We start from the raw sequence: 24,162 nt of genomic DNA, 5'->3' as shown, positions 1-24,162 counted from the left end.
CAGGAGGAAGCCTCGTCTGAAGACGGTACAGAAGAAAGCCTGCAAACAGTTTGCTGAAGACATGTCAACATAGCACATGGATTTCTGGAAACATGTTCTATGGTCTGATGAGACGGGCTGGCTTTCTTGTGTAATAATGAATAAGAAATAATTCACTTAATAGTGGTAGGGTCAATTCTTTGTTACAAAATATGGGACAAAAATCTAAATTTCTATAACTGAAGTCATTACATAATGTAATACGGTTGCTCAAAAGTTGCTTGGGACAATTTGAGCATCCTGAAAAGTTGGTAGTGTTATACCCCTACCGTCCCTATGCAAACCTACGCCCTTGATGTATTATAACCAGTGTTGGGAGTAACGCCGTTATAAATAACGCCGTTACCTAACGGCGTTATTTTTTTTCAGTAATGGGGTAATCTAACTAATTACTTTTTCCGCCGTTACCGTTACTGACGGTCAAAAGCGGTGCATTACTTACTCTGAATAAATTGAAGAAAAACTACCAGCCGTGTCGAGTCGACTCTCTGCTCTGTTGATTTGTCATCCAAGACTTGGGGTGCGTTCAGGTTCGAGAATAACGCACGTACTTCTGACTCCAAGCTGTTTGTCCCTGCTCATTCAATTAGACAATGCTTTCCAAAGTTTGGTAATGTTTCTCTGTTTGCTACACCTGATGCTAGCCTCGTTCCCATCTCCCACTGTCAGCCAGCAATAATTCTGCTTCCATCTTGAGGATGGCAGACGCTTTGAAGGTGACGTGAATTGTCGGGAAACGAACCTACCTAAATGCAGCCCCTCGAGAGATGCGATGGAAGTGATTGTGATTGGCTGAGGGTTAGAGTCATGTGTCGTAGTAAGCCAATCAGAGCCGTTGATTTCACAAGCAAACCGGAACAGCGCGTGCGGCAAACACACACACGCAAAACAGATGCACAGGGTCGGGATGGCAGAGCATTCAGAAGAAAAATGGTCCTTTAAGAGGTGGCGATATAGACACTATTTCAAGTTTGTCGAAATTAAAGGAAAGAACCTGCATGTAATGTGTAATTTATGTCCCGGGGCAAAGCTTTTGTCGACATCTGTGGTAAGCAATTCAAATCTGCTGAAGCACCTAACAAGTTAACCCTTTAACACCTAAGCCTATTTTGGCCGAATTTGCATGCATTTGATGTTGCCTTTATATTTCAAAGAAAAAAATGTTCACAATGGCCAAGTTGGGTCCCTTTTTTCAGGACACCTTGAACTTCATGTCCAAACTGTTGTTTTCTTCACTGACCAATTATAATCCACATTTTGGACCCAAAAAGATAAAAAAATCCCAAAATATTTTTTCAAAATTTGTAATGTTGGTGTCCCATTGACAACCAAACATGCTCGACCAACCGTTTTGAAGCTTGATAATATTTATTCAACTTGTTAGGATAAACATTCAATAGAAAAAAATAAGATTGAATAGTTTTATGTTTGGCTATTCAACACAAACAGCGGGTATGGTCATAGGCGTTTTTGGCCTTTACACATACTATGGTCAAAACAGGTTATATACAGTGCAAAATAGTGAGAAAAAAAATTATATATATATCATCTAACACAAAAAAGATTTGGAGGATATCTCATTGTGACGTTAGGTATTATACCCATCACCTTATCTAAAGTATACGTACATGCAATCAAGCTTCTCGAACACACATCTATATAAAAATTGAAAAGATTCATAGTGAAGAAAAAAATATATATAACTTGAAAAAAAGTATTTTCAAAAATATTGACAAGTAGTTCAGTTCAGTTCAATTTTTTCAAGCATGCGACCCGATAGTTTTTTTTTTTTTTTTTTTTTTTGCGCACTCAATAAAGTTTGTTTTTGAACAGGTCACTGAGCTGCGTCACATACAACGTCACACAGCCTACTCATCTGCCGTTTGAGCGCTGCTGTCACTTCTACTCGCCGAGACGCTGACTAATCCGAGGAAAACAACGACAAATGCAGCTCATCCTATTCCTTGAGTTGATGAAAAAATGCATTAGCTTGCGCTAAATTTAGTTTTCGATTCATTCTGCACGTTTCAAAGTCGCTCGCGCAATCCAACCGGTGTTCATGCCTCCTTTTCCTTCGTTGGCGCCTAGCTCGGCAATTTATTAAAAATGTTCACATTCGGTTCGTCCTTCTTGACATCACAACGGATCTTGGGATATGTAGTCTTTTGTGCTGCGTTCGGTTTTGAAAAAGGACAAGAAATTATGGAAATATGGAGATAGATACATGGTACATGCAGCGTTTTAATGCATATTTATGAGTGCAATAAAACTATAAAACTGAAATGACATTATCTCCCGTTTTTCATGGTCGATTGACTTCAGATAAAAACTGGCGTGGACATTAACTTCCGCACTTTCAAATGAGACCAACCAGCGGCACGTGGGTGACGTAATTACAGCGTGACAAAGCTTCAAAGATGGCATGCATAAACGCGTCGCTGCCGACACGTTCGGTGTTAAAGGGTTAACTACCTGTCTGTTTTTCTCTATTCCACTGACTCGAACACTGCTCAGAAAATTTCAAATTCTTTGACACACAACAAGTTCTTTTTAAAGTAATGGAAATAGTTACTTTCCCTGGTAACTAGTTACTTTTACTATAGAGTAATTCAGTTACTAACTCAGTTACTTTTTGGAAGAAGTAGTGAGTAATGTAACCAATTACTTTTTTAAAGTAACGTGCCCAACACTGATTATAACATACAGTATATGTAATAATAATTGATCATATATGTCTTTTTTTTTAATACAAAAAATAAACAACTGCCCAATAAAGTGGAATAATAAACTGTAGATATTTTATTGAAATAACCATTCACAAAATAGTACTGTATTGGGAATACAGTCTGCTTGTGGTTGCTTGTGAACTGCGTGAAGCATTAAGCAACAACTACGACAGTTGTCGAGCTTGTTGGTGCATGTCAGTCCCACTTGGGTTGGTCTTTTAGAAAAAAAAAATAAAAAACTTAGCTACTAGTTTTCAGACCACGCCCTTTTTGCTGCTTTTCGTCCTGCACTCAAGTCAATTGCGTCTCGTGTTCTGCTACAGGAGAAATCAAATCGGTTCTTTTTACCGAAAAACGATTATGTGCACACGAGAGGGCAATGGCGGAGGCCGGCGCACTTGAAGAACTCCAGTCGGAACTCACCTGTCCAGTGTGTCTGGAGATCTTCCGCGATCCTGTCATTCTCGAGTGCGGACACCACTTCTGCCAGGTTTGCATCGTTCAGTGCTGGGAAGCCAAGGCGGAGGAGCTGTCAACTTGCCCCAAGTGCCGCAAAACTTGCGCGAAGAAATTACGGCCCAACTCGCTGCTGTGTAACGTAGTCGAAAGCGTGCGTCGAGCCAGGGCCATGGACGCCGCCGGTGGGGGCGGTGCGCCGCCGCCGCCCGGCTGGGACGCCGAAGGTCCACCGGAGGAATTGGAGGAGCGGGAGCCAGGGTCCAGTATGAGCAGTGTCGCCTCGTCCGTTGGCCACTGGCCGCGCATGTTCGGAATAGATATGTGCGAGGAACATGAGGAGAAACTCAAACTTTACTGCGAGGACGACCAGTTGCCGATATGTCTGGTTTGCGGCATGTCCCGGGACCACAAGACACACAACGTCATCCCCATTAACGAGGCATTTGAGAACTACAAGGTATCAATAATCAACCTGACTTGCATTATACTGTACTGTAATAGGGCTAAAAAGTATATTTATGATAATGATTGCAGTTTGAACAATAGTGCACTGCAATCGCAGTTGTATAGCATATATATGGCGGAAAACACAAACAAGACTGAAAAAGCAGTTTCTGCTTTGCACTCCTCTTTAAAATAAAGTGCTGTATTTTAGGCTAAAAGAACTGTTGTGTTTGGTAGAACAATATGTCTATATGCTGACATAGCAGACTCATGGCGCGTTAGGCCCCCAACTATTTTTAATTTGTCCGTTTTACCCTGGAAACCCCCGTTTACAGACGTACAACCGCTTTTGTTTCAACCCAGCCATAAAACGAAGGTAATTAATTATATTTATTATTCAAAATGTCTGTCATTTTTAGCTTAGAATCATTAATTGATGCCTAATATTTCGTTTAAAAAAAAAAAAAAGACTAAAATTTTCACTCGCATATTTTAAACTTTTAAACAAATTATTTTACAATGAAAAAAATGGCATCTGTAAAAAAGTCACGGATATCTACCTCATAACTATCGCTTAATTGTATTTTTTTTGTGTGTTGCTGTCGCATTTTCTCCGATATTTTAGTTGATAAATAATCGATCCAAACAAAGAAAATTTGAAAAAAAAAAAAAAAACTTTTAAAAGAGTAAATATATGAAAATGAACATCTTGACCACTCTTTGATGTCTGCGATTTTTGCATCGTGACCCTTGTTATATTACCATGTTTCACCCATAAAATCTGCCAAAAATCCAGCTGTGGCCATTCACAGCTGTGTCTTGACACACGGCGATACATTCTACATGGAGTTTTTAGATCGAAAAGAAGTATGTACGCCATAATATCTCGTTAAAATCATGGTGTCTTTAATTCTGCTGTCGCGTAACATCACCTCCAGTAAGGGTTTTGCTGTTTAATTTTTTTTTTTTTAATGCCCTCCTGTTTAAAAAATTTCTCCCCCCAGAAAATTGAGATTTTAAGATTTCCATGATGTGTCACACATGCATATAGGACAATTTTGAAATCTGGCCAAACTGGGTGTCTCAGGGCGGAACTTCAAATCACCTGAGTGTTTTCCGCCATATATATTTTATTTTCTTAAGTATTTTTTTAAATATTCTTCCCTAATTTTCAATCCTGCGGTTTATAGTCCAGTGCGGCTTATTTGTTAATTTTATTGGGTTAAAAGGTAACACTTTATTTGACAGCGGTGTCATAAGGCTGCCATCCGACCATCATAATTATGACATAACACTAATGGGCATTAATTAATGCATATGAGAAATGCCATTACGTGTCCTACTGAAAATTATGTCACTAACTCCATTTTTGTCCAGGTCGGACCTGTAACATCCATTCAAAAGTGAGATAATTTGCTGGATGTCACAAAACAATACCCGTCATATTTATCCATTCATGCCCATTATAGTGTCATGTCATAATTATGATGGTCGTATGGCAGTCTTATGACGCCGCTGTCATGTAAAGTGTTACCAAATACCATAACTAGCAATTAATGGAACAACTGGAATAGTGAATGCAGAAATAACTAGCACAGAACATGAATTTTGATTGTTGTTTACATCTGTAGCACTGCAATGCATGCTAGGAGGCATGTTGGAGGACAATAGTGTTAATAGCAGGTGGCAGTAGAGGTTGAGTGTCTCCCTTAAGGGAGCAGTGATGGCCAAATGAAGCTTCTTGAAGCTTTGCAGCCAAGTGGTTCAAAGCATCATGGTGTTTCATTTGGTTTTATGACAGTCTTATGATGCTGCTGTCAAAAAAAGTGTTACCGGTTAATATCTTTTGGTGTAAATATACCATAATACAGTGAGGATAGCTGTGGCTTATAGTCCAGTGCGGCCTATCTGTGAACAAATGCCATTTTTGTGTCAAATTTGGTGGGTGGCGGCTTATAGTCAGGTGTGCCTTATAGTCCTAAAATGACGGTATTTTAAATACAGCTTAACTGCACTTTAAAATAAACTGTGATTGAAATTGAATGATGTTCTGCATTTCATTTTATTTGTCTTTTAAGTGCTCTACAGAACCAAAAACATTCAAACAGGTGATATTCAGAACTACAATCCTATTACATGATTGATGTTTCAGGTTTTTTTTTTTTATTTTATTATTTTTTTTTTTAATTATAATGATTATTTCAGTCATACTTTCGCATACTAAGAGAGGGTGCACTCTGTAAGTAGGGTAACAATATTTACAATGTATACCGTAATTTTTGGACTATAAGCCGCAACTTTTTCTCTCCGCTTTGAACCCTGTGGCTTATAGTCCAGTGCTTTTTATTTATGGATTTTGCAGGCCGATAAGGTGTATTTCTTTAGTAGGGTTGTTAAAATTATTGAATTGTATTGATATTGTAATGTTGTATTGGGATACGATATTTGATTACTAAGTTATCTATTGGTTTTGGAGCTATCACAGGTTAAGAGAACTTTGTTGTCATGGGGTAAATTTGATCCTGCATGACTCTTAAATGGAGGATATTTTTGCAGTTTCCTCGCTAACTCAGTGGCTGCTGTTGACTGAGCTTGATGTCAAATCCATTTGAAGCGAGAGGGTTGCAAGCGAACATTTATTCGATGCCATTCTCCCAGTTCAAATGGGATGGACGTCTACTAGTTATAAAATCTTTTAAAGATTTTAGATTTTCTATGAGCCGCAAGAGTGGACGACGTCTATCATCTTCCAGTGGCACTGAAAGAGTTAAAAAGAGAAAAGCGTGTCAGGTTATCGTCCAGCGTGGCTGATACATGAACAAATTGTTTTAAAATTTTGTTGGTGCAGCTTATAGTCCGGTGCGGTTTGTTTGTGGGCAAATGCAATTCTCGTGCTGAAATTGTGGGGTGCGGCTTATAGTCCGAAAATTACACTATACATGCATAAGTCATTTATCATTTATTTATAAATTTTCTGCATGACCATGTTGTGACTACTTTCCTGATTCATGTAATGTTGTCTCAGGAAAAAGCTTCTTAAAAATAGATAAGTACAACTATATGACGACAATATGTAGTACCATATACAGTATGGATTTCCTTACATTTGAAAGGAAATTCTCATTTTATTCATTCCTTTAGAAGTCACAGATGGCATAGTGGTACTTTTGCCTGACTTTGGCGAAGACAGCGCGGGATAGAGTCGGATTCAGTGGTGGTATGGTTGTGAGTACGAATGGTTGTCTGGAAATGCCCTTCGACTGACTGGCATCCAGTCTAGGGTGTAGTTCACCTTTTGCCTGAAGTCAGCTGGGATCGGCTCCAGCATACCACAACCCTGACAAGCTGTGTTCAAAATGTATTTATTTTACCACATGACAATGTTTTGACTACATTTATGATTCATGTAATTTTGTTGTTTTTAAGTTAATACATTAATAAATAAATAATAGGGACATATTTGTGTCCCCAAACATTTTAATGGTACTGCAAATGCAAAAGTTTTTCATTCAATAGCGCCAAGTACATGTCAAAACTTGAGAAGCTCTGTTTGAAATTAAACAAAAATATTATTTTATCATCTCACAAACATAAAAAACAGCAAAGAGAATGGCTGTGCCATTTTCCTTGCTGATTAAAAAACTGCCCTACTTTGATTGCAATCACATGACACTTTTGGTGTTAACAAATAGGACTTTTGATTTCCCACATCATGGTTTGAATTCTTTTCAAAAAGCAGACGAGCCAGTTCGCAGCCTCTAGCGACTTTAGTGTTGTGTGTTGTTAGGAATTCAGCAGGCCAGTGAGAGGTCTGACATCTCTTGTTGGACCCCTCTTTTAAAAAGTGTGTTTTTTTTTGTTTGTTTGTTTTTTTCCAACTGAAAAGGCATTTTTGTTTGAGTTTCTGAGTGTGACTTGTGTCATATGAGTGCCATTAGAGTGTTGTTCGGGAAGGAAAAGGGGGCGGAGCAGGCTTTAATCCAGTTTATTTCAGCAGTATTTTGAATTTGATTCTTCGTCTTTACAGAATAAACTGTCTGTGGCTCTGGAGAGGGTTCAACAGCAGTCTGAGGACGCCTCACACTTCCAAAAACATACCAATGAAAAAATCCTTCTGATTAAGGTACGTGTTTTTCCAATGGTAAACGGTGACATAAATATCTGTCCAACCTCATCTACCCACTTTACCTATTCATTACACAACATTAAATAGTTCATAATTACACAAGTTTACGTTTTGAACAAGAACACCCTTGCAAAATGCCAATGGAGACTCAGATATGACTCACTGGAAAGGTGCCTAATCACGTCATGTCGTGTTTGTCTTTGTCACGTACACACAGAGATGGAATGGACACATTTAGAATTGCATGCCACACCGACTTCAGTTAGGCTGGGCTGCTTTTTCCAAAGTCAGTTCAAATAGACTGTGTGTGCACAGATGTTAAACTGAGATATGAGAGTACCGTAACATTTTCACCATTTGGAAAGAACCAGATAAGTCCATATACAGTACATAATCTTTGCTCAGTGCTTCAGCACATTTGAAAATGTTTATAATTGCCTATAAAGGTTTAACTCTATTTGACAGGACTCCCTACTGCTTGACCCAGTTTTAGTGCACATTCACCCATTTTCACTTCTCTTTCTGTGTCTGTGTGAAAGGATGTAAGTCAAGAACGTGAGCGGGAAGTTTACCAACTCTTCTCTTCCTGTCTGTTTTTTTTAAGGCTCACAAATGTAGTGTTTTGTGTATGAAAGCACTGGCATATTGTAGTGTACTGTATGCAGTTGAACACTGTACACAAATAATTTTGACAGTTTGTGTCGCCTTCAGCAGCTACAATGCTGGCCAAAAGTATTGGCACCCCTGCAATTCTGTCAGATAATGGTCAATTTCTCCCAGAAAATGATTGCAATTACAAATGTTTTGGTAGTAATATCTTCATTTATTTTGCTTACAATGAAAAAACACAAAAGAGAATGAAAAAAATTAGTTAAATCATTATCATTTTACACAAAACTCCAAAAATGGGCCAGACAAAAGTATTGGCACCCTCAGCCTAATACTTGGTAGCACAACCTTTAAACAGAATAACTGCAAACAACTGCTTCCGTTATCCATCAATGAGTTTCTTTCAATGCTCTGCTGGAATTTTAGACCATTTTTTCTTTGGCCAACTGCTCCAGGTTTCTGATATTTGAAGGGTGCCTTCTCAAAATTGCCATTTTCAGATCTCTCCACAGGTCTTCTATGGGATTCCGGTCTGGACTCATTCCTGGCCACTTTAGAAGTCTCCAGTGCTTTCTCTCAAACCATTTTCTATTGCTTTTTGAATTGTGTTTTGGGTCATTGTCCTGCTGGAAGACCGATGACCTTTGAGGGTGAACCAACTTTCTCTTGTAGCCTTGAGATTGCTCATGCATCCTCACAATGTTGCTTCTCAAGTCCTCAGACAGTTCTTTTGTCTTCTTTCTTTTTTCCATACTCAATGTGGTACAAGTACACACAAGGGCACAAAACAGAGGTTTCAAAGGGTGCCAATACTTTTGTTCGGCCCAGTTTTGGAGTTTTGTGTAAAATGATAAGAGAATGGGAAAAAATATATATATTTTGTGTTTTTTCATTGCAAGCAAAATAAATGAAGATAAAACTACTAAAGCAATTGTGATTGCAATCATTTTCTGGGAGAAATTGAGCATTATCTGACAGAATTGCAGGGGTGCCAATATTTTTGGCCAGCACTGTAAATGCTAATATGTAGATCCAACAAATTTGAATTGACCTCATCTTATATTTTGCATTCAAAGCATTTGAAGTTTACAGTATTTGTGTGATTGTTTCATTTCAGACTTAATTGGTAGGCAGGCGTCCCAGACACCAATATGAAAACAATTCAAAAGTATATGCATAAAAATGACAATGCTAGCATGATGAAATAAAACAGTATAAGTGTTGAAGAAAATAATGTGACGTATGACTCCTTCCCTCTCAGGAGCGAGCTGGGGATCTGGAAGAGATGGTGACTGCAGAGTTTGGCCGTCTGAGGGAGTTCCTCCAAGAGGAGGAGGATCGCATCAAGCAGAAACTGCAAAAGCAAAAGGAGGAGAAACTCACGGAGCTGGAGGAGGCGCTCACGGAGGCCACGCAGCAAATCAGCCAGCTGGAAAGCACGGCTGACCAGCTCCGCATCAAACTGATGGAGGAAGAAAACCCAGAGCAACTAAAGGTGAATGGGCGGAAATGTATAATGATGTCAGCATGGGAAGTCAGTGCACGGAAAATATTTGAAGTACATCTTGAAGTGATGTAAGCGTGATAATCTGTTTTGTTTTATTCTGTTTTAGGGGATTAAAGATTTTATTGGCGGGTGAGTACCATGACTGATTTGTTTTATTTTATTTTATTTTTCTGTAATCGTTGTGTTGTATGACTGATTACATTATAAATCTGCGATTCAATTCCCCCCCCCCCCTTTTTTTTTTTAACAATATGTTTTTTCAAAACAATATTTTAGTCAATTTGACTTGTTGTACTGTAGCTGCTTTACCACTTGAGGGCAGACTGGCAAAGGCAGAGGAAAGAACGTCTATTTTCTTGCACGTTTATTAAAATTGCAAAATTACCTTTGCCACAATATTGTTTAAAGCTGCACAATGTAGTAGCCATTCTAAGATCTTCTCTTTTGGTGAAAATTATATAATAACTAATTTTAATACAGAAAATGATTGTATATAATTAGAAATGATGTACTATAGTCTATACGTCATTAATCTGACAGTTTGGAACAACAATTTACCATTGTCTATAGTCCTATTGAAGATCACATAATACAGGTGTGTCAAAATTACAGCCCACGGGCTAACTGCGGCCAACTGTCCAGTTTTTATTGGCCTGCAGCAAGGCAAGGCAAGGCAAATTTATTTGTATAGCACAATTCAACACAAGGCAATTCAAAGTGCTTTAAATCACACGAAGGTCATAAAAATCACATTCAATCAAAAGAACGTTAAAACAAATGCAATCGATACAGGAAATAAAATTATACGTAAAAATTGCATTAAATTGAAATCAGATATGGAAATAAAGCAGAAAAGGAATAAAAATCAAATAGCTTGAAGTTTGAAATATGTAGACAGTTATGGATATGCTGTGATAAACAAAAGCCTTTTTAGCCCTGACTTAAAGGAGCTGACAGTTTTAGCACACTTCAGACTTTCAGGTAATTTGTTCCAGAGGTAAGGAGCATAATATGGTAAATGCTGCCTCACCCTGCTTGGTTCTTGTTCTTGGAACATACAGAAGACCGGTTCCAGACGACCACAAAGCTCTAGATGTTTCATAGGGATCCAACAAATTAAGCATGTTTTTTGGTCCAAGGCCATTTAGTGTTTTGTAGACAAGCAGTAGTATTTTATAGTTTATCCAGGCGGCCGTGGCGCAGTTGGGAGCTAGAGTTGTCCTTGGACCGAAGGGTCAGTGGTTTGATTCCCGGCTACGACTGCCCACTGTTGAAATACCCTTGGACAAGGCACTGAACCCTGATTTTCCTCCAATGGGTTGACAGCGCCTTGCATGGCAGCAGCCCCATTGGTGTGTGAATGTGTGCGTGAACGGGTAAATGTGTGCCAATGTAAAGCGCTTTGGGCATGGTAAACATGCAGATAAATGCACTATATAAGTACAGTCCATTTACCATTTACCATCCTTTGACTAACTGGAAGCCAGTGTAACAATTTCAAATCCAGTGTAATGTCGTCTAATTTCCTTGTAATTGTAAGCACTCTAGCAGCAGCATTCAGTACTAGCTGTCGCTTCCTGACTGATTTTTTTTTATTTTTTATCAAGACCTGTAAATATACCGTTGCAATAGTCCAATCTACTGAAAATGAATGCATGCATAAGTTTTTCCATGTCTTGTTGAGTCAGAAGCCCCTTTAATTCTGGCTATATTTTTTTAGGTGGTAATAGACCCTACTCACGTGACGTCACAGCCACGCCCCCGCGCCATGTTGTCCGGATACTAGTCATGTTAATGCATTAGCGCTTCGTAAATTCCTCCTATTATGGCGTGTTTTTCTGCTCGTTAACATTAATAATCAAAATGGTGAAGTCGTGTGTGGCGGTCGGTTGCAAAAACAGAGAAGATAGACTGAGAGACTTGAATTTTTACCGTATTCCGAGAGACCCGAAGAGGAGACTGAGATTGACTGCTGCAATTCGACGAGAAAACTGGGCTCCAAACGACTACCACAGATTACGTAGTAGTCATTTTATATCTGGTAAGATGCATTTAATATATATTTAGAGGGTTTTGGGCTGACAACCACAATTAAGATCATTGCTAGGCTAATCGCCGACAACATACACTCAGACGTTGTGAATGAACTACCTGAAAATATATAATTATAAGGGGATAATCAGACAGTTGTCATCCAATTAATTTACAATTTCACTATTGAGGTCAAAAGCTAAAAAATAAATTCAACTAGGGACAATCTGGAGTAGTGCTATCGCACTTCATATTTATTACGTATTATATATGTATATAGTGAGAGTGCTATCGCTAAACCATATAAACATTAAAAGCCCTAGCTCCATTGACAAATGATATGAAATACATTAGACTTGACAGTGGATGTTAGCAAGAACAAAAGATTTTGAATTGAAAATTTCGTAACTCACCTTCCGAGCACAAGATTCCTGCCGAATTTTCGTGTACGAGGACCTGTTTCACCCAACCAGCAACGTAGCATTTATAAGCCTCCAAGCTCTTAAAGTTTTTCAAACTTTCGTGAGAATAGGCTGATTTTGTGTGGACAAGATAGTTGTAAATATCAGGATATCAGATGTCAGGCGAAGCCAGCGGGTCGAAAAACATCGATTTAGGCATCAAATACGGATCTGGCGAATGGATAAACTGAAGCTTTTCCACGTAACGCCTTTTATGCAACAGATCCAATGAGTTTACAGCGTCAGATAACACCGGGGCTTCCATGAATTGCTCTATAACTTGCTCGACTAATTGAAAACAATGAGAATAGGTCTGAAAAAGAGGTACAATATGGCGGCCGGAAACAGCGACACGCCCATTTTGTGACGTAGGTGAGTAGGGTCTATAAGTAAAGATTCACCGATACCGATACTAGTATCGGCAGGGGGCGCCGATCCGGCCTGAAATGGTGGTATCGGTATCGGCGAGTACCAACAAAGACGTCGCCGATACCATTTACCGGTCCATTATTATAACATTTGACCGCATTTTTTTTTTTTTTCTCCTGGCGCTCACTACACCCTGTCTCTGTGTTGTGTGATGACACGTGAACACCAAGCAGCTATCGCTATTGGCCTGCTCCAGACCAATGAGAACGGGCCAATAGCCACTCCTGACCAATGACAAGGCCGCTTGGCGGCGCCGACATGGCGGCGGTCGGGAAATATTTCAAAATAGAAATCCCGTCAATTAAAATCAATGGCTGCATATAAGATTTGCGGCCTGAAAGTTTCGAGATGTGGAGTTAAATCGGCCAGTTTCAATACCTTGAACCTGATAAAACATTTGAAGACGAAACGTGAACGAACACAACGAGTTTGAGCCTGCAAGAGCAGGACTGCTATCCAGAGGAAGGGCGCTGGACCGGTGCAACAATCTCTGGTCAGTTCACTACGTCAACTTTACTTTGTCTTTTACTTAAAGAAATGCTGCAGTAATTTGGGAACTGTTTCCAAAGTAGGGTTGCCACCTTTTAGAAATAGAAATAAGGGACCCCCCCTCCCGAAAAAAGGCGGCTAATAGAGAGACAGGATGCTGTGGTCAATTATTATTACTTATAATTGTTAGCGTCCGCAAATGCGGAAACAAGGTTGGACCTCGAAGCGGACAACAAGCGGGTGATACGTACAAGGGTTTAATGATTGCAAACAAAAAATAAAGCGAGTCTGTGACAGCAGGTCAACGGAGCTCAATACTACAAACTCGAAGGTTAACTAAGACGATAGGCAGCGGGCCAAAAAGCCAAAATAAAAACACTCAAATACCTGCACAGGGTAGAGGTTACAAATGAGTGCAGCACACTAATAGAAAAAACCCAATGCAGGGGCGTAACAAGCAAATGTAGCGAGATTATAGTGCGAGATGTCAAATGGCGATCAGCAAAGCAAATATCTCGGCAGCCTTCTCTGAGCTCACCCATGCTTAAATGCTGCGTTGATGAGCCCGCATTGGATTCAGGTGCGACGTCAGGAACGCCCCCACTAACAGCCCAGCAACAAAACACAATCTAACCAGCAGCAGAACGTGACAATAATTTCATGAAAGTTGCTCTGTTTGGCCTTTGAGAGGTTCAAAAAAGTTTACTCAGTTCATTCAGAGTTTTTACTTTCTTACTGTTGGGCTAGTATTATACTTTGTACTAGTCTTTTTCCTATTTTGCAAAGGTAAGCAACAGCCTGACAAAGCCTTGATAGCAATGATTACACATCCAATTATGTAGCTCTTTGGGGGGGGGAAAAAAATTATATATATATATAAACGGGGTGGTATCGGTATGGTATCGGTATCGGCCGATACTGCACAGCCAGGTATCGGGACCAAAAAATGGTATCGGTGCAACACTAGTAATAAGCATATTTAGTGACTGACTTTAGATGGCTATCAAATTTGAGGTCTGAGTCAATAATTACACCAAGATTTCTGACTTGATTTGTAGCTGTAAGTGACATTGTGCTAAGGTGCTCGCTTATCTTTCCTTTTTTGGTCCAAAAATCACTTCCGTCTTCTCCACATTTAGCTGGAGAAAATTCTGGCACATCCATTCATTGATTTGATGAATGCATTTACTCAGGGAGACTAAGGGAGTGTAATCATGTGGGGACACAAAAATGTAGAGTTGCGTGTCATCTGCATAGGTGTGATAGAAAATGTCATACTGTTCCATGATCTGAGCGAGGGGAAGCATATAGATATTAATTAATGCAAATTATAAAAAGCATCATTAAATATAGCCAGCACAAGAAGCTTGAATTCAGCCTACAAAACATTACATGTTCAAATCAGTCCAGCAAATTGTGTTGAATTTCAGTATTTTGTTTTACATTAATAAATGATTGTAAAAACTAATCCAATGTGATAAATTGACCTATCTTGGTTGCAATTTTCTAGACTTTTCTCTTTATTCTGCTGTTTTAGTCATCTAAATATAAATATATATTTTGCAATATCCACATGACTATGGATTATTTTTGCTTGTAGCCCTTTAACTCATCCAATGTCATTGACAATTATAGAAATCAAACTGGCATTGAGTGATCACGATCGCTGCCAGCCCCCAGTCAAATTAAATTGGAAGTCTGTCAGCGTCAATGGCAGCCATTGAATTAATACTTTAAAATAAATACTGGCTTCCATGTGTTACTTAGAATTTACCTTTCATTTTTTTGGGGGGGGGGATTGTTGTTGCTCTGGCAATATTTTCCTTTTTTGTGTCTTTCTAGGGCTGAGAGCTTATTTGAGCGCCCCCCAGAGGTGAGTGTGGATCTGCAGTCAGGAGAGTTTTTGGGACCATTGCAATACCGGACCTGGCGGAAAATGAGCACCATTTTTCGGCCAGGTAACAAATGCACTCTCACACAGTACAACCTATGTGTTTTGATGTCAGTGTGATCATGTTTTTCCTGATATTTGTAGCTGTAACGGCAGTGTCAATGGACCCAAACACGGCCTACCCTTGCCTGTGGGTTTCCTTATGTCGCACCAGCGTCCAAGTGGGCAAAATCCAGCCCAATCTGCCAAACAACCCAGAGCGCTTCACTCGCTACAACATCGTCTTGGGCACGGAGGCCTTCTCCACGGGCAGACATTACTGGGAAGTGGAGGTGGGGTCCAAAACAGCGTGGGGTCTCGGCGTGGCTCGCGCTTCTGTCAACAGAAAGGATGAGATTAACCTTTGCCCCGAGGATGGTTTCTGGACCGTGGTGCTGAGAGACAATGGAGATGGCACCAGCGAGTACGAAGCGTGCACGGACACGGAAGAGGACAGCTTGTTATATCCTATTAAACCCCCTAGGCGGGTGGGGGTCTACCTGGACTACGGGCGAGGTGAAGTGGCTTTTTATGACGCTGGAGATATGAGCCACCTTTTCACTTTCTATGATGCCAAATTTAATGAGCCGGTCTACCCATACTTTAATCCCTGGCCCATTATTAATGGCTACAACTGGGAGCCACTGACCATTGTCTCGCCACACTGGGGATAGATAAGTCAGCACAGGTATTAAGAAAACCTTGCTAATCATTCAGTGAATCTTGCATATTTGCATTTTACCAATTCATGCATCTTTGTGGGGTCCATAATTTACTTACTGCAGTTTTGTGATCAAGCAGACCAAAGCAATAACAGTATTTGGGGCACCTTCTGGTTGCAACGTGGTGCTTAGCTTCATTTAGTCGTTGACATCGTCTGGCATCTATAACCAAATACGGTATGAACACTATTCGGGACAGCTTTCAGTTAGTTCCTAAAGCAAAGGGGTTCTTTGTGAATCGCATACATAAAATTAGAATGCAAAGATAAAAGCAAATATTGCATGAGAAAGGACAAAGATTGTTCCCTCTTGGACTCAATGTTTGCTATTACAGATAGTCCCCGGTTTACAACGTACCCGACTTATGTGATTTGGACTTTACAACTTTATTTTTCTTATAATGTTGACTTTTGTTTTGTGATGCATGCTTTTATAATGGCACAGGAAGCATAGAGCAGGTAGTACTAATGGCACGCGAGTAAGAGCGCATATTGACACGAAGAAGAACGTATTTGCGTGCATGAAGAAGAGCGCGCAGGCACGCGCACACACGAGGAAGAGCGCATTTTTTCCCACAAAGAAGTTGCGCAGCCGAGTGAGAGAGTCAGAGAGAGAGAGGGAGAGAGAGAGAGGGCGGGGGAGCGCATTTGTTGCTTGTGAAGCATCCCAGGAGGCAACATATATATAACACCTTTTGTACTGTTTATTGTGCGTTTTCAATTGTGGTCGAATACTTGGGGTGTGATAGTTTTTGATGATGGGCAGATGCTAACTGATGGATGCTAATCGTTTGTGTGTATTGTTATTGCTGTATCAGCAGCTAGTTATAAACGCCAATTTGAATTGCTGTTATTGAAGATGAAACTGATTTAATTTCATTTTTATTTTAGTTACATTCTGCAAGTGTTGATGTCATGAGAAGCTGAATAAAGTCAGCAAACCACACGGATGTCTGACATCGTCATTTCGGAGTTTAAGCTCACTGTCTAGCTAGGACCTAGCTCCAATATCCTGGCGAGGACAGTACAATGACGTTTCATACACACTTTTGGATAGTTATTTTGAGATTTAGGGGGTATTTAGGGGTACTGAAAGGGTTAATTCCGATTTATGACTAAATTCAATGATATTCCCTTGACACACACATACACACACACATCCCAAAACTCATTAAATGGGCAGATAACACCTAATTAAAATGTGCAAGATGTGAAAGATGGTTGCTCAAGGTATTTAATTATCTAAAAAAAAAAAAAAACTAATTTCTTGGACCACAACAATAGAAAAAGTAATGTTTAAAACACAAAAAAAAATTAGACGGCTTATGAGCAGCCTTTTTGTGACGTCAGTTTTATACCCACGGATATAAACACTGATAAACTCGAACACTGTTGCATGTGACCAAAAAGGGTACTACTGCCGTTACGAGGAAAGGTGTCAACTGTTTTTTTTTTGTCCTCACTTGAAAATTGGCAGCATTTTTTTCCCAACTTTGCTGACAGGGGTATACAAAATAGAGCCCTAGGGTAAGACCAGAAAGATTTTGGAATATGAGGAACAATTTTCGTGCAATAGATGAATAAACTTTGTGTTTTGTTTATACTCCAATGCTTAAGTATCTAATCTCTTTCATGAAAGATGTTGAAAAAAATGATTGTATAGAACCATAGAAAAATAGCTACAGTACATTAGAGATATTTTATTAAAATGTTCCTAGCTATATGTATGTTGCTGCCAGAATGCGAACAGAACTGACTTTTAACAACTGCAATAAATTTTCTTTTACGGTTTTTCTCAATTGCTTTGGTACGTTTCTCAGATCAGAATTAAAATTCTCAAAAGTACTTGTTCAATCCTCACAACATGTCGCACAAAGAGCAAAACAACATGGATTACCTGCAAAATTTTTGTGCAAAATACTAATGAGCATGTCAGTGCTGTCAGAATGACAAGTCCTTGTTTGACTGTGTACAGACAAGACAGTCAAATGGCTTAGTCATGCTCTCAATTGAACAGTTACTCTAGTGCAAAGCTCTGATGCTGAAGATGGTGTACGTTCTAAAGTTTTGATTTAAAAAAAAAAAATCGCAAATTACACCTTTGTGCGTGGGAGATTGATTGCATGAGACTTGACAAGATTCAGATTACACATTTATTGTTTTTAGAATTTCTTGACAGACCATGTCACTGTGATTCAGAAAGCAAAAGACTGCACTGAGTATCACAAAGAAAAACAAAAGCAAAATTGGAAGTGTGAACATAAGACAATGGGCACAACTAAACTTTGAGTGCTACATGTCGGGATTTTTTTCCCCATTCTTTCTACACATTATGACATTCTTGCCTAATGGACCACAAGTTTTCATCCACGTCACAATGGATGTCCTCTCTTGCTATACAGTGTAGAAAGAATTTTCTTGAATACCCTATCCAGCCTGTGCAGGCATCTGCTGTAATGTCACTGTATGCTGCATTCATGGCATCCAGAAAAGTCAACTGAGTGTGAGGCTGGCGATCATACACTTGCCATCTCCATGTGGAGAAAAATTATTCTATGGGATTGAGGAATCGGGAATATGGTTGGAGGAACTCCATCACCATTCTGTTGTGGGTTGCAAACCATTCCATGATTATGTTGGAGTAGTGGAAACCCACATTGTCCCAAACTATCACAAATTTTGGCAGGTTAAGATAAGTAACGAAAATGCTTACAAATAAGCACACACATGTTGACATATTCTGACAACATGTTCATGCATTTAGCACGTAAAGACTTATGCAATGAGGTAATGACTAAATGTTGTGGGTGGGGAGACTATTCAATAGAGACCCATGATCATCCAGTTTGACCATCATGACAAATGCAACTGATAATGTAGGACACAGCAGAGAATTGTACAAAATCATTTGCATGGATGCACAAAAACATCTACAACTTGCTCAAAGAAATGAGAAACTGCTTTTTTGATGTGCACTAGGGATACGATGTTGTGATGATAGAACAGATAGTTTTGAGAATTTCAGTTCTGATCTGAGAAACGCACCACAGGAATTGAGAAAAACTCATAAGAGGGCAGTTTTTTGTAACTTTTTGTAAATACGTATATATATTTTATGACACATAAATGGCAGAGTTGTAACAAAATGCATTGTTAAGGTTATCGTACTGTTTCATCCTACAACCGTGAATAACTTCTCAATCATCAGTTGAAATAGATGCCACTTAATGTGAAACACCATTTGTAAATATGAGCTTGTTTTTCAGTGCCAGCTTGATATATATCTGTTAGCGGGGCCAATTGGATATCTTTCACCTGTAATACAAACAAATAAATAATGAGAACAATGTGTCTGCCCTGGATGAGTCACTTATTCATGACTGTTTGTATACTCCCTTTATTGGCTGCCAGGGTTACACATAGTGTCTTGATCTCTAATTAGATATCATTGCAAGCCCGTTAACACGCAGTAACTCAAGACCCTGCTATTAAATTCTGGCCAGGATGACGCTCTTGTTTCGGGTCAACTTTGTCCTTGTTACAAAATCCTCTATAAGCATTAAAATGATAAAAGAGAGCTGAATCTAGTGTCACAGAAGAAGAATTTCACACCAAAAAGAGTCTTTACCCCAGTCCTGGACCTTTTCTGGCACTCCTTGATGCGCAAGGAGTCAATGTCTACAATTAAATTGCTACAAAAAGCATTACAAAGAATTGGATGGCTCAACAGTGGTATTTTGTATGGTGCAAAGTAGCGTGACATTGAATGTTCCCGCCACTAAAGTTACATAGTCATCATCACACATTTTCTCTAGCCATTGCTGGTACCTTTCTTTTGCTTTCTTTCGCTTCCAGCTTCCTCCCAGATGAAACAAAGTGGACATCTATTGCCACACTTTACAATAAGGGTACCTTAATTAACATTAGTAAATGCATTTTTAGACAATAACTAATGTTTAGGTAACATTACAATAATTCATTTAATCCCTTATCTAACATTTATTAATATATTAATTACCATGAGTTAATGCATTAAGTTAATGCATTAGTTAATCCATTTTGAGACAATAACTAATGTTTAAGTAACATTACAATATCTCATATAATCCCTTATTTAACATTTAGTAATATATCGTATTTTCCGCACTATAAGGCGCACCGGATTATAGGGCGCACTTTCAATGAATGACATATTTTAAAACTTTTTCCATATATAAGGCGCATCACATTATAAGGCGCATAGAATAAACCCTAAAGTAGAGGCTGCGGTTATGTCAACAAAGCTAAAGTTAATGTCAACAAAACAGTAACACAACAGCAAGGTAAAACATGTAGTGCCACATTTATATCACATAGTGGAGGGGAACTTTTTTTCTTTTCCCTTTTTGTGTTAGATGGGTATATTATGATGGAGAATGTTATTTGTGGTTTTCTTATTATAATGGTGCAATTTTGTAAGCCTGTTTTTGTTTGCAGATTTGTACAAATCTGTCAAAAAAAACAAAATAAAAACTGTTGCGGCTCAATATTGATTCATATATATATGAGGCTCACCGGATTATAAGGTGCACTGTCGGCTTTTAGGTGCGCCTTATCGTCCGGAAAATATGGCATTAATTAACATTAGTTAATGCATAACCAGACAGTAACTAATAGTTTGATAAAATGAAAATAAAATTTAAAAAAGGTGTATATAGGTTTAGGGTTTGTTAACTTAAGCATTTATAATTTCTTAGTTAAGGGACACATGTGCTACACTTTACAATAAGGGTCCAAAAAGCATTCAGTAATGGTTAATTAAGGTTAAGTAAAACTTTGGTAAGTTCACGTGAAATAATACCATACTTAAGGTTAGGTTATAAAATATAATATATATAATACATTACTTAACATTAATTCACATATACATTATAGTGCGTTAATAAATAGTTATTAATGTATACTGGTACTGGTAAGTGATTATGTTATTTTAAAATGAGAAACATTGCTCTGTGAGTCCTTGGGTGCTGCTAACCTAACCTTAAGTATGGTATTATTTCATATGAACGTACCTCATAAGTATTACTTAACATTATTTAACCATTACTGAATGTTTTTTGGACCCTAATTGTAAAGTGGAGCACATGTGTTCCTTAACTAACAAAATATAAATGCTTAAGAATGATATTATACCTTCTCAGAAATTATTGATGTAAATGGTAGAATTGTGGAATTTTCCCCCTGCTGGCATAGTATCCATTTTCTTGGAAACACTTTAGGGCAGGGTTGGAACTTAAGGGGTGCTGGGGGTTCGTGCGGACCTGGGCCCAGGCCTCCACGGGGGCCGGTAAAAGGGGGTGTGGTTGGGCAAGCGGAGGGACAAAAACAAGGGTAAGATAACGCGTGGGGCTATAATACAGTGTTTAAGTGTTGAAATATTTCTGATCGTCTGGAGGGGCCCGCATCTTGATCGTCGCACTCGGGCTCTGTTCACATTTCTTCCGCCACTGCCAGAGAGTCATGAAAAAAGAGATTTAGCGATTCAATGAGCATTCGTCTTTAAATGTTAAATAGTTTCTGTATCGTGTTTGTATCAGCAATATAAGTTTGATTGATGCCAAAATATGCAGTATCACATCTCAATATTCTTCACACAGTCACAGGAGAGAGAACAAGGCAGTGCAAATGAATCTTGATGACACATGTAATTCATTGCACTAAATATGTTCATTGGTCATTTTATTTTAGGGCTGCAATTAAAATTTTATTCATAATCGATTAATCGGATGATTAATCAAACAATTAATCTGACAAATACCAATCATTTCTTTCAGTTACCTTCACAATTTCCCTTGAAGTTGTTTTCAGCATGTTGTAAGCAGCAATAACTGGCTCTTGACTTAACTGTAGTCTACAACTGTAACGATTATAGAATTCATTGGCAACTAATTTATATATCGATTTAAATGATTAGTTGTTGCAGCCTTATTAAGAAGCTAGTTTAGACATTAAGATGTCCGAAAATTGGCAAAAATGTGAATTGTTGTTTTCCAAAGTAAAAGCAAATTTGTGTTCATATATCACTTTGACTTAACAAATAGATGATGAAGAAATCTGATAATAGTTACAGCTGAGAAGTTATATATACAGTTTGTTATAATTTCAAGAATTTAGACAGGTTTACGGTGAAGAAGGTCCTAAACGATTAGTCGGTTATCAAAACAGTTGTCGATTAAATTGCTAATCGATTAGTTGTCGATTAATTGTCTTGCCTCTATTTCATTTGATGGATGATAAGTCTATATAGTAATTAGTGTGATAAACCTAGTTATATATATATATATATATTAGGGCTGTCAAAATTATCGCGTTAACGGGCGTTAATTAATTTTTAAAATTAATCATGTTAAAATATTTGACGCAATTAACGCACTAGGCCCGCTCAGACAGATTTAAATGTCAGTACAGTGAAAGGCCAACTTGTTAATTGTGTTTTATGGAGTTTTTCTGCCCACTGCTGGCGCTTGGGTGTGACTTGCATAGGTTATGTGGCGTAATGTCGCCCTCTGCTGGCGATTCAGTGCAGCTGATTATTTGGGTTTCGGCGCGCTTTTCTGACGTGATTATATGTCGACGCGAACTCACAATAATAGACAGTGCTATTCAGACCAGCTAACGTCCGCATCCAGTATTCAGTGGCAATTCTCATAGACCCATCACACTGTTTGTGTCTAATACATGCATCGCTTGTGAGTTATATTCCTCCTTTGCTTATATTCATGAGCATTAGATAGTTATTGATGATGTGTATTTGAATTTGTTCACATATATGGTGAAATGCAGTTACATTGTTTGATGCTTGTGAGCTAATTGGCTAGTGCTACTGCTCAAATGGACACGTGTGTGTACATTTTATGTTATTTTGTGATTTATGCAAGTAATTGACACATTGCCTTGTTATTTTCAGTTTTACAAAAATACAAGAAACGTGCTCCTGTCAAAAAGAGATGACTTCAGTAAAGCCCATGCAACTTTGCCACACCGTCTGATTTCTTTTTGGAACTTATGTTCGCTATCTGTCAATTTGTGTACTCACACACATTGAGGACAGAATAGGGCTACTAGTTTATTTTTTGATTGAAAATTTTACAAATTTTATTAAAACGAAAACATTAAGAGGCGTTTTAATATAACATTTCTATAACTTGTACTAATATTCATCTTTTAAGAACTACAAGTCTTTCTATCCATGGATCACTTTAACAGAATGTTAATAATGTTAATGCCATCTTGTTGATTTATTGTTATAATAAACAAATACAGTCCTTATGTACCGTATGTTGAATGTATATATCCATCTTGTCTTATCTTTCCATTCCAACAATAATTTACAGAAAAATATGGCATATTTTATAGATGGTTTGAATTGCGATTAATTGCGATTAATTACGATTAATTAATTTTTAAGCTGTAATTAACTCGATTAAAAATTTTAATCGTTTGACAGCCCTAATATATATATATATATATATATATATACTGTACACTGTGTATATACAGTATATACATATATTATGGCGGAAAACACTCAGGTGACTTAAAGTTCCGCTCTGAGACCCCCAATTTGGCCAAATTTCAAAATTGCCCTATATGCATGTGTGATACATCATTGGAAAGCTTAAAATCTCAATTTTCTGGGGGAATAAAAATTTTGGACAGGAGGGCATTTTAAAAAAATGTTTTTTAAACAGCAAAACTCTATCTGGAGGTGAGAGCAGGCGAGAGCAGAATTACAGACGCCATGATAAAATATTATCGTGTACTTAACTTGTTTCCATCCAAAAACTCCATGTAGCATGTGTCACCGAGTGTCAAGACACAGCTGTGAATGGCCACAGCTGGATTTTGGTTTTTTTTTACAGACACCATTTTTTTCATTGTGATGTCATTTGTTTAAAAGTTTAAAATATGCGAGTGAATAATTTTTTTAAAGTCGATTTTTTTTTTTCAATCAATGATTCTAAGCTAAAAATGACAGACATTTAAAATAATAAATATAATTACTTACCTTGTTTTCATGGCTGGGTTGAAACAAAAGCGGTTGTGCGACGTCTGTAAACAGGGTTTCCAGGGTAAAACGGAAAAATTAAAAATAGTTCGGGGGCTTAATGTGCCATGAATATGCTATTGCAGCATATAGACGTATTGCTCT

The 24,162-nt window shown here is 38.3% G+C and overlaps 1 protein-coding gene across 1 annotated transcript; it reads left to right on the top strand.

Moving 5' to 3' along the window:
- Window positions 1–2,969: 2,969 nt before the first annotated feature.
- On the top strand, window positions 2,970–19,426 carry LOC130924517 (nuclear factor 7, brain-like). The gene is made up of 6 exons (XM_057851145.1): window positions 2,970–3,681; window positions 7,696–7,791; window positions 9,665–9,898; window positions 10,017–10,039; window positions 15,163–15,278; window positions 15,356–19,426. Exons 1-6 carry the CDS (start codon window positions 3,145–3,147, stop codon window positions 15,922–15,924), a joined length of 1,575 nt encoding a protein of 524 aa, XP_057707128.1. The 5' UTR covers window positions 2,970–3,144; the 3' UTR covers window positions 15,925–19,426.
- The last annotated feature ends 4,736 nt before the right edge of the window (window positions 19,427–24,162 follow it).

Source organism: Corythoichthys intestinalis, chromosome 11, assembly GCF_030265065.1.
Source record: "Corythoichthys intestinalis isolate RoL2023-P3 chromosome 11, ASM3026506v1, whole genome shotgun sequence".
Classification (NCBI taxonomy): Eukaryota; Metazoa; Chordata; class Actinopteri; order Syngnathiformes; family Syngnathidae; genus Corythoichthys; species Corythoichthys intestinalis.
The sequence above is the reverse complement of the archived record's forward strand: the minus strand, read 5'-3'. Positions and strand labels throughout refer to the sequence as shown.